Source organism: Lissotriton helveticus, chromosome 8 (genome assembly GCF_964261635.1).
Source record: "Lissotriton helveticus chromosome 8, aLisHel1.1, whole genome shotgun sequence".
Lineage (NCBI taxonomy): Eukaryota > Metazoa > Chordata > Amphibia > Caudata > Salamandridae > Lissotriton > Lissotriton helveticus.
This window is the reverse complement of record NC_136069.1, coordinates 1228398609-1228415352: the sequence shown is the minus strand read 5'-3', so window position 1 is coordinate 1228415352 and position 16744 is coordinate 1228398609. Positions and strand designations below refer to the sequence as shown.

Sequence of the window (16744 nt, the reverse complement as noted above, 5' to 3'; positions counted from 1 at the left end):
TTGGCTCTGATGCAGGATGTTATTCATCTCCAAAAAGGCAGAAGCAACTGAGTGAACATATTTTTCCAGTACTTTGTAAAAAAAAGGCAGAAGGGAAATTGGCCTACAATTAGCAGGAAGCTCTGGATCCAAATTTGATTTTTTGAGAAGGGGAAGGATAAGAGCTCCCTTCCACTTGTCAGGAACCAGCCCCTGCTGCAGGGATGTATTCAAAATAGAGTTCACATAAGAATTAATGGAGGGAGCTATTAATGCCAAAGTAGACGCAGGGCAAGGGTCAGAAGGGGCCCCTGATTTTAGGCTCTTCAAAATGCCCAATGAAGTAGCCAATGTCAAAGGAGGAAACTCGAAGATACAAGGAACGCTCTCCAGAGGGTCAGGGTGAGAGGGCACGTTATCCTGGATATTAGCCTCAAGGGAGGTAGGAAAAGGATCTTTCTAATTTTATCAGCAAAAAATAGAGCAATCTGATCCACCCTTAGAGATGAAGGGGAGAAAGACCTAGTTACGGCATTCGGGGATGAAAATTCCTTTGCTATTTTAAAAATCTATTTTTTTGTATTCCCAGCAACTTCTATTCTAGATGAAAAAAAAATGTTTTTCTCTTTGAGGATAAGTTTGTGGTGCATTTTAAGTGCTTGTTTATAAGCAGTCTTCTCAAGACTCTCAAAATCTTTCCGCCACACTCTCTCGAGTCTTTTGCAGGTCCTCCTGCTTTCTTTAAGAACAGGCGTGAACCAGGGAGCCGAGGCTCGAGAGGTCAAGGCAGAGCGGGAAGAGAGCGGGGTGAGCTCTGCTGCCCGATGCAGTAGCCAATTGTCCAGGACTGTAACATCGTCTTCCACATTACCACTCAAAACGAGTGGATGGGACCTGAGGGCCACCATCACCGCTTCGGGTGTAATGCGTTGGTAAAGTCTAAAACTGCCCATACGAGGCTTACTCTGAGTATTAAAGGGTGCGGTCTCATGATGCACTCTAAACTCTAAAAGAAAGTGGTCAGACCACACCAGAGGCTGGGGAGGAGAGACATCTAAGTCCCATGTGGAAAAGACCTGGTCAAGAGTATGGCCCTTTTCGTGAGTTGGAGTCAGGAAACAAGGATTCAAGTTAAAGATATTCAGCGCCTCCTTTAAACTAGTAGCCTCAGGGTCGTTGATAGTATCCATATGGACATTAAAGTCCAGAGGCCTTATTCAGAGAGTTACATCACACTTGTAGGTCATAATCCAATTCCAGTCATTCTGGTTACAGAGGTGTGCAGATTAGGTAAGTGCTTTGCAGGTCAGACTTTGCATTCAGTCTTCATTCATAGGTCTCCATTGCTCCTTGTAGAAGGCTGAAGAAGTGATTAGTTAATGTACTTCTTTTATATGCCTGCCTCCCTCTTCATTGGTAGGTTCCCCTCACAGCCTACACCCCGCTTTGGGCACTAGGGCTTTCAAATTTTCTAGTCTTGCTGGAGAACATCAAAAATCTTGCTACCTTTCCCTCCCAAAGTAGATGCTGGGGCTTTTTCTTCTAATGAGCTTAGCTCCATCATGGCTGTTTTTCTGTAGGTCTCTGCTGGTACCTTCTTTTTTCTCCTGACTATTTTTAGGCCAGTTGTGGCAAGCAGAGAGGAGAGGCCAAGATTAGGAGCAATGTTGGGAGGATGGTTCTCCCGAGGGTAGAAGGTTTGGTACTTGTGGGCCTGGTGCTTTAGAGAATGTTTGGGTTCCAAGGTGCTGGCCAACATGTGTACATCACATGGGTGTAGGACTCCGGAGCCGAAGGCTGAGCAATGAATGCAATCTGGTGGGCAAGTGGCTCAGGACACGGCTGTTTCTGTGAGAAGTTGACAGGGAATGCAGCAGGATGGGCGGATGGGTTGCGTGCTTCTCTACAGTGGGTGTCACCTGTTAGCTTAATAAACACTAGGTAGCAAGAGAATGCAATCTTTTTGGGAAAGCATCTTCCTAGTGCAGGACCATTTGCCTTGCTATATTTAGCACAGTTAATTGTTATGATATTGAGAGTCTTCGCTTTGCTTTTCTTAGGGAATTTGCTGCTCAGCACTGGGCTTTTCTTTGACAGACATTATTTACCAATGTTAAAGTCCTGTCCCAGAACTCTAATCTTCTCCCTATATTGTCATGTGAGTACTTAACTGGTGAAACCAAAACCAAATCACTGTTTTCTTTTTTCTTAGTTGTATAACTAAAAGCATATTTTTATATTCTGGCTACAAATATTAAACTGGTCTCAGTCCAGGGTAACAAAGGAGTGAAAACAGTATAAACATAATTTAGTGACGACATCTCTTGATTTAGGCAACTTGATGATGAGTGAACTTATTATGTTCAAGGTGATGAGTACTTGTAGTTACAGTACAGATAATTGCCAGCATTAGCAACAGACATGCAGGCATTAGCAGATAAATCAGCAGTTTTGGATACTTAAGGTCAGAGGCCAGAAGGTTCAACAACTAGTTTCTTGAAATAATCATTTATTGCATTACTTTGCAAGCATGGGTTATTTATTTTTTATATGACAGGTAAAGAATCTCTTTATCTGTTAGTCCAGTAGCACCTGCTAGTCTTTTAAGATTTCATCAGCTCTCAGTAAAAGGCCAAGCAAGCTGGCCAAGAGTGAACCTTAGATCTTTTGTGGTGTTTCATCTCAATTTCATTTTTTCCCAAATCGTGTTCATCCTCATTTTTTACAGTAAGTTGATGGCTTAATTCTAACTTGGTGTCAACAGTAGGATCAACTGCAGCCCTAAACACAGTTGTGGGGTTCATGGTGGCATTTAAATTTGAAAAAGTAGATTACTCTTACTGGTGTGTGAAGTGCAATATTTCCATTATTCAGAAGAACTTTAGAGACCTAATGCATATGTACATTTAGAGGCTTATTTTGTGTTTGGCAGATGTGTACTATGTCACAAATGAGATGAATATCACACCGCCTTACTGCAAATGCAAATGCATTAGGATATAATGCACTTGCAATAAACTGTATGGTATATCTTTCACGTCGTGAGTACCTGTCCGTGCAACTCTATATCAGACCTTTATTCTCTTCCTGATCTTTTGTAAATGTTTTCTTTCCAGAGAGGATGGCTTACCCGTCCACACAGCTCTAAAGGCCTTTAGCTTCCTCCTTATCATTAAAAAAAGTTTGCCTACTAGAGAGGACTTAGGAGTACTATTGATCAGCACGTGTTGTTCCAGTTCATTGGCGAAATTGATGTAACTTTTTTGATTGCCATAAGACTGTTTTGTTACTTTTATAGCTGTGGTCTTTGGCTTTAATAAACTTCTATTAATAAAGACAGAACACAATGTAAAGCCTCCGGAATAGGGTAAAACATTTTCAGGTGGCCGTGTAAGGGATTGTCATTATTATAACATAATAAACCTGGTCATCCTTTCTTTTAAGGTGAATTTCAGGTGGTACAGCAGAATCAGACAAGGTAGCAGCTGTTTCTTCATTGAAAGTTAGCAAAACCTTGGGCTCCACAGTTCAGGCAGGATTAACCAGTAAGCGCTATGAGGCATCTCGCTTCATTGCGGAATATAACACGTGCATTTACAGTACACTTGATTGCATCATTTCGTTTTCACAGGGGCATTATATTAATGTCTCGCTCTTCAGCTGGTGGAGAGTTATTAGGGATCGTTCTAACAGTATTTGCTGTTGAATCACAAATGTATTTGGAGAATTGAGTGCATTGTTCACAGACTCACAGTTTAAAGACAATGGGATTGAAATTGACAGATTGAAAATCTCTATTTTTATTGAATCATAAAATATATCTAGACGATCAACTTAATCAGCTTTAGGGTGAGAGAATTAGGATATCTCTAGAGCTCATGGGATGTAATTATTATTGTTTAACACAAAGCTCCGTTCATCCAAATCTTTTAGTAGTGTTCAGCCCATAGTTACTATAGGCTTTTTACAGCACGATTTGGATTTCCAGAAGGTATGAATCAAGCCTGTAAGTATCACTACTTTTCAGATGATGACCAAACAGTACTAGTGACCCTGGATCAGTTTATCCAAGATAGTTGAGATATCTGGCAGCACAAAGAAGTAGACACTCTTCTGTTCCAGCAGATAAGTAGCGATCATCCAACAGATTTTGTTTTCATATCTACCTGTCTAAATATGAAGGTGGAATGTTCAAGGCAAGAGGCTGCTGTGTGGGCTACGGACTTGGATGACAGAAGTTTAATTCATATGTTTGCATATAATTTTGAGTCTGGACTATGTTGGGAAAAGGCAGTTTTAATCATATGTTTTATTGATGTTGGTAATTGTTCTTGTATTTTTCTTTATGCGTCTTCATATACAAATTAGCAGTGCTTTGGTAAATGGGTCTATGTTAGGTGGCATGGGCAGGTGGTCTTAATTGACTGTGTAATATCCATGTCAAACTGAACTTATTTTTACTTCCCTGAGCCGCAGTGCTATTACATAGCAGTAATATTTGGATTTTATCTGAACAGTGCTGGTTTTATACATTTTGTTTTTGAAGTAATGCTTATCTTAACTCAAGTGTGCACCATTCAAGTAGTAATTTTATGTATTCACAATTGTTTTCCTTGTTTTAGCATCTTTCAACAGAAATCTCCTACAAGGCTCAGGTATCCTGCTTAAACAAGTCAACTGTAAAGGTTGAAGAAGAGCTGCAAAAGTTAAAGTCTGAGAAAGTCTCTCTCCTCAATGAATTAAATTCAACGCGGGAGCTCTGCATAAAACTGGACTCCAGCAAAGAAGTGGTAAATCGTCAACTAACCTCAAAAGCACAGGATATGGAAAGGGTATGTCAAAGAGTGGAACTTAACATGAGAAGTAAATGTATGAGGACCCTCTGCATCTTTCTATCTGCTGAATTAAGCCCATGCAGGAGGGTGCAAGTGTAAAATGATCTTATGCTATTCTACAACTGAAGCCAACTGTAGTTAAACACCATATGCCTTGATTTGTAATATTGGATTGTAGCTATAAAAGAGGGAACTGATGGACAAAAACCTACAGTTAGGTGTTTTTATTAATAAATGTTTAGTGGTAATCCAGGCACACAGTCTGCTGTAAGGAAGTTGCACAGCTGCTAGTAACAGAACTCTTAGTCAAACACAAGTCTCTCAGTTTCATTCTCCTTGAGCTGAATGGTACAGACATTGACCCATTCTTTAATAGAGGCAAGACAGTTTTGGAATTAAGGAAATAATCACTGTCCTCTTTGATCTTACCAACTATCTAGATATTGTCACCATAAAATTGTATGCCAAAGTCAAGCAGTTTTAGAAGTGAGAAAGGCACAGTCACGACAAGCATGCTAGCTAGCCCAGCAGGCAAAGATGGAGTTTAACTCTGAAATGGAATGGAAAGGAAGGCTTGGAACCAAGCATTTGGATGCACTGGTTGTTGAAGAAGGACTGTCCAGGTGAAAGAATGTTAAACAATGTTGAAATATTCTCTAAGGTCAAGAAGGACTAACTGTTCTTTTTGACCTTATTTAATAATACCGTAGCACAATCTCACAATCCCAGTACAACTGTCTCTGTTCCATGGCGAGGTCTGAAATCAGACCTCTACGTGGATTGCCTGAGATCTTCCGACACTTTCCACCACAACATATGGATGAGTGGCTACCCATCAACCAGTCTTTGCAATGTAAATAGTTCTAACCCACCTCTCTCTTCTGTATTCACGCTATCTAAAAACAAGTATCGAGTGATTACAAATACATTGCAAAAAGTAAAGACATTCAAATCAAAATAGGTGTTTATATAAAACTGTTGCCATTATTGAAGTCATTTAGTGAACTCCATCCTTTTTCTGCCAAGAGAGACACACCACATTTTATACAGTCGAAAAGATGCAAATGCAACCTTTCTACCCACTGCTTTGCCTCCAAGGCACCTGTAGCGGATTAGCATACCTCATGTATTTTCATGACTTACTCGCACCAATGCATTACTTCCATTTTAGACTGCGTGCTCCTCAGTTAGGTTAGGGCTAAGGCTGTTTTGGGACCTTCCAGACCTCTGTCTCTACCTGCATTTTCTGCCCCATATTTTCTGTAAATAGTATATAACGAATTGGGGCTCCAATTGTCCTTCACCCCTAAGGATTTCTATAAGTAGGAATCTTATGCTTTTCTAATTAAGGGGCCTGAGACATAAGGGTGCATGCAAGTTATGTTTTGTCCTCTTCAGTCATAAGGCCCTTTGCTTTCCACTGTGCTCCAGATCATCCATCTTGTATCTCATGTACGACCATAGAAAGGGAACTCATAGGCAGCCACAGGTGCATATGCTTGACTGAACCTGAGCTCAGGTTAGGCCACACATGTGCTCTATCATCCAAATGTAATACCTCTCTCACTGATCCATTATGACTAAATAGGAATTAATTACTTAGACCACAGAATGTACTATGATGAACTGATATATTTTAAATAAAAGCCTTAATGTGTTTTTGTTACTTACCTGACATTTGTTTAGTTCTGGTAGATGTTTTGGTGAAGTAAATAGAGTTTCTATCTTAATGTCATGCAGTTGCAGAAAGAACTGGTTTCTGCACATTCTGAAATAGAGCTCATCAGGAAACAGCTGGGAAGTGAACGAATCTCCTTGAAAAACCTGGAGTCCTTACTAGTTACGAACCAGGAGAAGGAATTCCAGGCACAGGTGATTACCCAGGAACTGGATTCTGAAATTGAGCACCTTAAAGGAAAACTGGCCCAATCGGAAAACAAACTGTGAGTAATGCAAAAGCCCAAACTGAACTTTATTAACACTCTCTGCATACATTGAATGTCTTTAAGTAAATGTTCATGTTAAGATCAGCAATTGCAAATGTAAACTTGATTGAAGTGCCCTGTAGAACCAGAATGGAAATTGCTGATTTCAGTGGATATAGAAACAGTAGTGTACACCAGAGTATTTTGTTTATGTTGTATTGGGTACCTTGGTACTAAATTCTAAAACTGAACGTATCGTTTGCGCTAACTGCTGCATTTTATTAGTGTATAGCTTTATTTTTATTTTTGTGATGTGCATAATATTTATGATTGAAACACATCGTGCTTAATGTTTAAAGAACATTTTGCATCTCTACTTCAAAAAAGAGTTTGTGAAACTCCAATTATGCTCACATTTCTGCCAGAATTAATTAGTGGGCTTTTTTTATTGCCAGCTTGCACTAAAACAAAAAATCTCAATGCACAATAAATGTGTTTTCACGCTTCTCAACAAAAGATTTCAAAGTAAATTTGCCTGAGCTATTTATATGTGCATTTCATTTCCACAGACACTGGTTTACAACAAATGCACATTTCCTTCAGTTTTTAGTAGCTACTCTAGTATTTCTTTTAAAGCTTTCTAGTAGCCATGTGGAAATGCTGCAGTATAATTTGGGACATAATTAAACTCATTTATTTGAAAGAAATATTTTTTATAGTTTCAACACCATATTGATCATTGGGAATAATGAATAAGTTTGTCAAAGATTTTCTAATCTCAGATTTAATCGGACAGGAACAATGAAAATATACAATTGCTTTCACTTAGTGGCAGCTGCAATTACAAGCTGATTGGTCCCTTGATATCTTTCCTTTTATACCTGTAATCTTTTCCACCTGCTTTGACTGGCACCTAAGTTTATATACCACTTCCTACACTTAAATGGTTAATTTGTGTCCTCTTATAGCTCCTTCTCAGACACATTTGTTGTATGTGATGCCAAGGCATTGATCCTTAGAAGGTACAAACCAACAAAGTCCCTGGTTCAAATATACAGGTAAAGCCTTAAACCACCTAAGGCAAATTTTGCAAAGATGAATTTCACAACTATCATCCTACAATGATCTGTAGCAAAAGTCATTATATCCTTTCATGAGCAAATAGATAAATCATTTTCTGGCTTAAACTTCAGCATCAAACAACAAAGTTGCTTTCTAACGCTTTCATTATATGTGTTGGAAATATATATATTTTATATATTGGACCCATTGAAAAGAATGAGGAAAAAAAGGGAGAGGAGAGAGCATAAAGCAGAGAGGAAAAAGAGAGTGGACAGATGTGGAGTGTTTAGTGATGTTGGAAATGGCTATTTTCTAAACTAACAGTGTAAAGATCTGGATTTTAATAAAGACATAGAAGGTCAGATTATGTGCATTACTATTTCATGTCTACTTTCTTAGCAGCAAAATGGAATATAAATGGCAAGAGTATTCGAATACAAATTTAAACTCTTTAAACAAATGTTCCAATAGTTGAAAAAGTAGCCCTTGTCATCCTGCTGCATGAATAATCTTCTGTGGATCCTTAGTAATTGAATATTGAATCTTAATTCTATCACAGTGTCCACAAACATGCTCACAAAACAACAAGAATAAGTATTTAATAACATTAGAAAAAACTTGCAACTAGAAGCAAAACAAGACTATATCCTGCTCATTTGGCAGCATTCAAAGGAATAATTTGAGACTCCACGTATTCAAACAAATCCCAGTCTTTATGCTATAAATTTGGAAACTCATCACTTTTATGTCCGGGGCAGAGGTTCACTTTATTTGCACGTTTGAAGCCTCGGAATAGTTCACTGAGACATATACAATAGGTTTAAATCGAAAGTTGAAAAGTGGAAGACAAATCAGCTGACCTGAAGATGTCCTCCAACCTTCCTCCCATCACAAAAGCTTTAGACTGAATAGTCTCAGTAAAAGACTTTGCTCTACAAGCACCCACATCAGTACCCTCATCACTTGACCCAGCAAACCCATGCATAAATAGTTAGTGTCCACATTGTTTTAAATGGCTTCACATATAATAGCAACAATTGATCCATCCATGAGGTCTCACTGTTCTTACCTTCAGCCGAAATCCATTCACACAATGTGTCCTGCTCCAATCGCACAATTTGTGCACCAGCCTAGACAACGGGGATGCCAACAGATTCAGTGTTCCCACTATAATTCAATTTCAAAAACACATTTTTTCTAACTTCTATTTACTGACATCCCTCTTATAACTCTAATTCAAATTTGCCTCCTCAGTCATTAAAAAACATTTTTTGTACAAAAAAATCTTTAAACCAAGTAGGAAGTTTACTCCATAGTCTATGATTCTCATTATTAGAATTGTCATGCATGTTCATTCTATTGTGGTTTGTATTTGCTTCTTGTAAATAGCTTACCTGTAATTATGTACTCCGATATCATTCCTAGAAGTGTGAGCTTCTTGTTTGACTTTGGAACGTCTGTGATTCTACTACATTAGTCAATATCATCTATGTATATTGTTTTAATTACACTATGGTCAAAGATATGGTGAAATAGACGTATCTTTTCAAACATTGGTGCACATGGTGCCCTGTTTGTAAATGGCATCCTATCAGCAACCTCCGTTCCACCTGTCCTATTAAGGATAGTAGCATCAAACATCTCTGCCTACTCCTTAATACGAGGTCGATGCATAGACACGCTCAGGAGATCTTTGATCTCCTTTCTACGACCAGTCCTACTTGTCTGATGCTCACGGAGACTTGGCTCAACGAGTCCTCCTATCCGGACATAGTGGCAGCCATTCCATCTGACTATATTATCCATCGACAAGATAGAGACAAGGGAAGAGGGGGAGGGGTCGCCCTAGTTGTGAAAAAATCTTTTTCGTGCACGGTCACGCACATAAACACAATTGCAGGGGCTGACTCCCTCGCCTTTACCCTTTCCTTATCACCTCAGCAAGCGGTGAAGGGTCTTGTCGTCTACAGACCTCCGGGCCCTGTGGGATCGTTTTTTGATGATCTCCAGCAGGCTCTGTCTGTCCTTGCTCTAAGATCTGAGCAGTGCCTATTGGCTGGAGATTTTAATTTCCATATGGATGATCCTCAAGACCAAGATGGTATTAAGCTGTTGGATATTACATCTACTCTGGGCCTGTCCCCCTATATTTTTGGCCCGACGCATGATAAGGGTCATACGCTCGACCAGGTCTTCTCCACTTCACCTATTACGGCGGTTACACTTCTGCCGGTATTATGGTCTGATCACTGCCTTGTCCATTTCGAAATATCTGCCACTGTGAAACCAACGGTTATTGCTACAAGGCTACAGGGCAGTAGATATAGGGCGTTCCATCGGGTGACACCAGATCTGCTAGCCCAGGCTCTGGTGGATCATCCTCCGTTCTTTATGGGTGATCTGGATAATGACCTTGAGAGCCTGCAATCCTGGCTCCTAGCTAGATTAAATGAACTTGCCCCCTTACAGCCACCTAGATCTGCCACCCAACGGATTTCGGCCCCTTGGTTTACGGAGGAATTGGCCCAATCCCGTAGACAATGTAAAGTCGCCGAACGGGCATGGAGAGCCCATTATGATACTGAGGCTAAACAGATCTATAAGTCTAGGATGAAATCCTATCATGATTTAATTCTTCAGGGCAAGAAATGCTACTTGGCCAAAAGAATCGAGGAAGCGGCAAACTCATGTAAGGAGATTTTCTCAATTGTCCGAGAATTTACCACCCCGAGTTTACCCTCAGCCCAGAACGCCCAGGCGGAGACCTGGGCCAACACTATTGCTAATTTTTTTACCACCAAAATTAGGCAAATACAGGACTCCTTTCCTCTTAGACCAACGGCTGATCCTCAGATTTTGCCGAGCGAGACAGTTCTTCTGCCGACTGTGGGCCCAGTCCTGCTAGATTTCCCGCCCCTTACGGTGTCCGCATCTCTTGCTTTGATGAGGAACCTTAAATCGGGCTCACCGTGCGACCCGTGCCCAGCAAAATTTCTAGCAAGAATGGCAGATGTTGTCAACCCCTTAGCCAATCCCATTCTTAACCTCTCCCTGAGTCAGGGAGCCCTGCCTCTTCCTTGGAAACAGGCTATGGTTATTCCGCTCATTAAGAAGCCCAACCTGGACCCAGAAGTGCCATCTAATTACAGGCCGATCTCGCTCCTTCCAGCACTTACCAAAATCTTGGAGAAACACGTTCACAGCGTGCTCTCCAACTTCCTGGAGTCAAACGAGCTGCTCCATGAATCCCAATCGGGCTTTCGATCGAACCTAAGCACCGAGACGGTGCTCCTGGAAGTCTCTGAGACTGTGAAGGAGGTGCTGGACACCGGAGGCAGGGTGATGTTAGTCATGTTAGACCTGTCGGCGGCGTTTGACACCGTCCCCCATGAGGATCTCCTCACTAGGCTACATGACATCGGTCTTGGGGGGACGGTGCTCAACTGGTTTTGTTCCTTCCTAGCCAACCGCCGACAGACGATCTGGGTCCCATCTGGATCTGCCGAGATGCCGCCATTGGGAGTCGGAGTTCCTCAGGGCTCAGTATTGAGCCCTACTCTATTTAACATCCTCATGACCCCTCTGGTGGCACTGGCGGAGTCCTTTGGGGCCCGGATCGTCTCGTATGCTGACGACACCCAGCTTCTGTTTACCTGTCACAAGGGTGAAGACTTCAATGGGGAAAGTATCCGTGAGTGCCTTGGGGCTGTTTTTAATTGGCTTCAACGAAACAGCCTCAAGTGTAACTCGGAGAAATCCGAGATACTTTTCTTCGGATGCCCATCGGAACCAGATTGGCATGGTTGGTGGCCCGCTGACATGTTCCCCCCAGTTCAGTCATCTAAATGGGCTAAGAACCTGGGAGTAAAAATTGACAATGAGCTTTCGCTCAAATCCCAGGTGGCTACTCTTACAGGAACGTGTTTCGGGATCCTCAGGATGCTTCGAAAGTTCTTTCCCCTACTGTCCGAGGAACATCGGAGGATAACCGTTCAGGCACTTATAGGATCCAGATTGGATTATGCAAATGTGCTGTATCTGGGTCTGCCAGAATATCTCTTACAGCGCTTGCAGGTGACTCAGAACGCTGCAGCACGAGCGATTTTTGGCCTGCATCGCCGTACTAGTGCCTCAAATCTACTTCTATCCCTCCATTGGCTTCCTATACGGAAGAGGATAATGTTTAAGGCTATGACCTTAGCCCATAAAGCCCTGCATGCCAATGGTGCAAAATACCTTCAGAAGAGGCTGGATTTTTACCGGCCTGCACGATCCTTAAGATCGGAATCATTGGCTTTGGTGGTGGTGCCACGTATCAAGAGGGCCCGGCTGGGCGGTCGGTCCTTCAGATTCCTTGCCCCTCAGCTATGGAACTCCCTACCACTGTCTCTGCGGGCTACATCTAATTTGCTTGCCTTTAGGAAGGGTCTAAAGACTTGGCTGTTTTCTGGTTAGTGTGCCTCCCTCTATTAGGTTTCTGTTTTTACTGTTATGTTTTCCAGTCTCTTTCAAGGTCTGGAGCACAAAGCGCCGGGACACTCCTTTGGAGTAGCCGTTGCGCTATAAAAGTCCCATATAACATAACATATAACATAACATTGTGTGAACGACATTTATTGTGTACTGAGGTTCCCCTACCTACATTATTCGAACATAATGGGGCAAGCATTTACTCTGTGGTTTCTGGGTGTGTGACTACAGTATGTCCTTCCTATGTTCTGCTCTGTATGTGCCGATATGTTATTTCTTCTCTGTATGTACAGTTCTCTTATTGCTTCAAGTGGTGCCATTATGTGTTTCCTATGCTGTGTGCTAGGTAAAATATATCTTAACTGTTTTCTGTGTGTATAAAGGCATTTTGTCGTTTGAACTGGCACCATTTCATCATTTAGACCTATGGTCAAGGTGTGCAACCTAAAGACCCAATGTTGTTCGTTTTGGAAAAAGTTGAGTTTAACATTCTAGCTACAATATATCATCTCTAGCACTGTCCAGATCATGCTGATGGGTGTGTGCTGAGTCTCTAGAAAATAAGAATTAAGTTTGATGGTAGTGCATTTGTATTGGAGGGTCGTTCTGTGTTCATTCATGTGCACTTTTACTGGTCATGGGGTCATTCCTACATAACTAAGCTCACACAGACATGCAATTAGATATATGCCGTTTGGTGTAATGCCATTTGTATGTCCATGTAGCTCCTGTGGTTTTGTAAGACCCAAATCCAATTAATTTGCATGTGTTGTGAGACAATATTTATTGCAATTTCTGCATGGATAATGACCATTATTAATCTGTGGTATTTCCCAGTAGCTAGTCAGAATGGTTTCTAAGTCTTTGTCTGATGTGAGCAAGCCAGTCTTTTAGGTTCTGTGATCTTTAAAGGCAAACAGTGGTTTTGGTAAATTACATTTTCCTGTGTTCAATATATGCCATTTCTTATTGATGATCTTCTTCATATAATTAGATATCGACGTGTCCTTTGTAACTCAGGTTAGTTTGTCCTGCATTGGTTGTGTCATAGTTTTCAAATGGGCCTCACGGTTATTGTTTTCTGCTTTCTTCTTGGCCCTGTGTATGCAGAACTGTTAAACTGCTTAGGAGGGAAAAAAGGCTCCCAAACATCTTACTTAATTATCAACATCCATAAGTTAATATAACCCTATTTTGTGAACACTAAATTGTTCTAATAAAAAGGAACTACCCCAAATCCTCTAAAATCTTAAGAAATGAAACCTCCTTACACAATTAATACCAGTCTAATCCAAATGAAAGAGTAACTCCCTAAATTTAATAATACTTTTAATCAAGCACTAACATTATTAATAGAGAGCAGTAAGAAAAGAGGCAGCATTGCATTAGCACGAAGATGAGTATTTATTTTGTTACTATGGAGATTTAAACTCCTTATTTCTGCTGAGTAGAAATCGTAATGCACATACTGGCCTCATAGAAAATCAGCCAGCCTGTGAGGTGGAAGCTAACAAATATGTTTTTGTATATACCAGAAGGAAAAATAATTAGGTATAAGATGACTGTCATGACGGGAGACTTATAGATTCTGGGTTATTAGGTGCAGATTGTTGAGACTTGGGGGCCCATTATGATAACAGGCGGATTGCCACCGCCCGTGTGGCGATGGCCATCCGCCCGCTAAAAACCACAGTCCGCTCCCTAATTCCCCCCGCCGGATTACCATGTCGGGGGGACCCCGGCGGATGTAAAGATCATCTGCCGGTTTTCCGCTCGGTCGCAGAGTCGACCGGGCGGAAAAGCAGCTAGCATGGTGACGGTGTCTGGGAGGCACCGCCATCCATATTAGCATGTGTGCGGGGATGTGCCTTTCTGTGGTGGCGTTGGCAGGCGGTTTCTGCCATTGGGTGCCTGTTGCGGGCCCCCAGGGACTCTGGGGGGTGCACATGGGGGGGTACCATGCACAACATGGCAGGCACCGCGCGGTGACTGCCATGTTGTGCATGGTAGTGCACAACATGCCTTCCTGGCATTGTGGCGGGGGATTCTGAGTGCACCGCCCGCCACAATGTCAGGAATGCTGGAATGCGCCCGCCACTGTAGCGGGCGCATCCTAATGTCTGCCATGGGACCCCCGCCCTTATGGCGGGCGGTCCCTTTGTACGACGGGATGGCGGGTAGAATATCTTTGTTGCAGTTAGTAGTAGATCCACCTGAGATGCATTTTTTGAGGTATTGGGGGAGTTTGATTTTCTTCAAGAAAATTGAGTTTTTGTAGATGGTGCAATAATTAATAGGGGGCCAATGGAGAGAAATAAATAGTTATCAATTTTCCTCTGCCACGCAATCCTTTTGAACTTTTTGATGATGATAAATTTTGTCTAAGGAGCCCAGCAAAAATCTTGTTCCCTTTTCTTCCTAGGTGTCTGCTTCTTAGCAGTCAACCAGCTTTTGAGTCATTGTGTCATAATGTTAGACTTCTACCTGGTGGACTGAGGTAGGAGTGTGGCCAAGACTCTTTATGGCACCATTAACACCCATGTGAGGGGCTATTCTATAACGGTGAATCAAAAACCTTTCAAAAACCTTTCCTTTTGTTAAAATAGTGTATGGTCTTTGGCTTGCTCTTACAAAGTGATTGGGGTTTGATGGAGGTTAAAGAGATAGCATAAACACAAATGTGAGTCTATAGCAAAGAATGAATACATTACTCAGACTCGCATTACTTTTTAAATAAACCGGATATTAATAAAAGTAATGCGAGCCTGAGTTGTGAAGTTTGTGGCCCTTGATGAAGAGGTTTGTCTTTGAAACGCGTCGGCCGGATGAAAAGTAAAGTGGAGAAGGAAGACAGGCTGCATCAGAAAACCTGTTGGCAGAGCTCTGACGTGATCCCTTCCAATGCTTCAGGGAAATTTGGATTACATATATACATACATATATATATATATCTATATATATATATATATATATATATATATATATATATATATATATATATATATATATATATATATATATATATATATATATATATATATATATATATATATATGTTCACACCAATTGCCCTAAAGCTTCAGAGAGGGCACACGCTGCAGTCCCTTCCAACCTTTATGCACCTCGAGGCTGCTCGCAGTTTTTTGGATCCATTTCTTGTCTCCTTATGCCGACGCGTTTCGAGGCAGAACGCCTCTTCGTCATGGGCTGCCGCACAGAAACAAAGACTTGTCACCAGTGTTTGCTTGATCGTCATCTTTATTAGAATGCAAACACCACCCTTAGTGGGCGTGACACACTTAGAATGCCAGATGGCATTCTGGTACTTGTGGTTTCAAATGGTGACATTTAAAGTTAAAACCTATAGTAGGCTCTTTGTTCAAGTGTCCTTATAAGAGCATTGTTCAACCTGTAGTAGGCAGGATCCAGCGACTGCGAGCTGTTTGAGCACAGGGGCCGCACGCTTGTGGAACGCGACACAGTTCGCATCCCAAGCCTTTCCTTGAAATGTCCAGCTAACTATAACACCCCGGAAACCTATGGTTTTTTCAGTGAATTTCTAAGGTTTTTTAAATGATAATTCCGAACTATAACCTGCCTGAAATCTATGTTTTTTTAATATATATATATATATATATATATTTATTTATTTATTTTTTTCACTGAAAAAACCATAGGTTTCACACACGTTATAGTTAGGAATTAGCATTTAAAAAACCTTGCAAATTCATTGAAAAAACCATAGGTTTCACACACGTTATAGTTAGCTGGACATTTCACTCATACAAAACCTTTGAAATTCTCCCGTTATAGTTAGTTCAGCTAACTATAACTCACGCGCCCGCAATGAACTGCTGATGACGCCACATATTACATCACTCATGATATAGTCAGTGACATCACTCATGACATCACTGATGACATCTCAAATGACATCACTTCCTGGTTTGGAGTGTTGAAAGCCAATGAGCATGCCGCTCGTGCTCGCAAAGGTACGCGTACGGTACGCGTACCCCGCGATTTTTGTCAAAAAAACAAAAATTGGGGGGGGGCCTTGGGGGTCCTTGTGGGACCCCCTGAGCAGGCTTAGGGGGTCAGGGTGCTCCTAACCCTGCCCCCTTTATGAGTTCTAAGTGTTTGTTTTTCTGCTTTCTTGTGCCTTAGTCTACCGAGGCACAAGATGGCTGCCAACAATTTCTGGTTAGGAGTGATGACAGACAGTTGACAGCCAATCAGCATGCAGCTCGTGCACGGAAAGGTACTCGTAACGTATACGTGTACGGTACACGTACGGTACGCGCGCCTAGATATATATATTTTTTTACATGTGATTGTCTCAGGAACTACTGGAGGGATTTACACCATTTGAGCAAAAGCGTAATCTGCGAATCAGACTCTACCATTTTGCCAAATTTCTTGTAATTCCGTTCAGCCGTTCGGGCTGTAGCCATGTCTAATCGTCCTATGGAAAAT

General features: G+C 41.4%; 1 protein-coding gene across 3 annotated transcripts in view; it reads left to right on the top strand.

Moving 5' to 3' along the window:
• Positions 1-16744, top strand: part of TSGA10 (testis specific 10) — a 529263-nt gene that overhangs the window by 394760 nt on the left and 117759 nt on the right. For all 3 annotated transcript variants that reach the window (XM_078658208.1, XM_078658209.1, XM_078658207.1), the window contains exons 16-17: positions 4602-4811; positions 6555-6757. In XM_078658208.1, coding sequence (XP_078514334.1) covers positions 4602-4811; positions 6555-6757 — 413 coding nt within the window. The remainder of the gene's footprint in view (positions 1-4601; positions 4812-6554; positions 6758-16744) is intronic.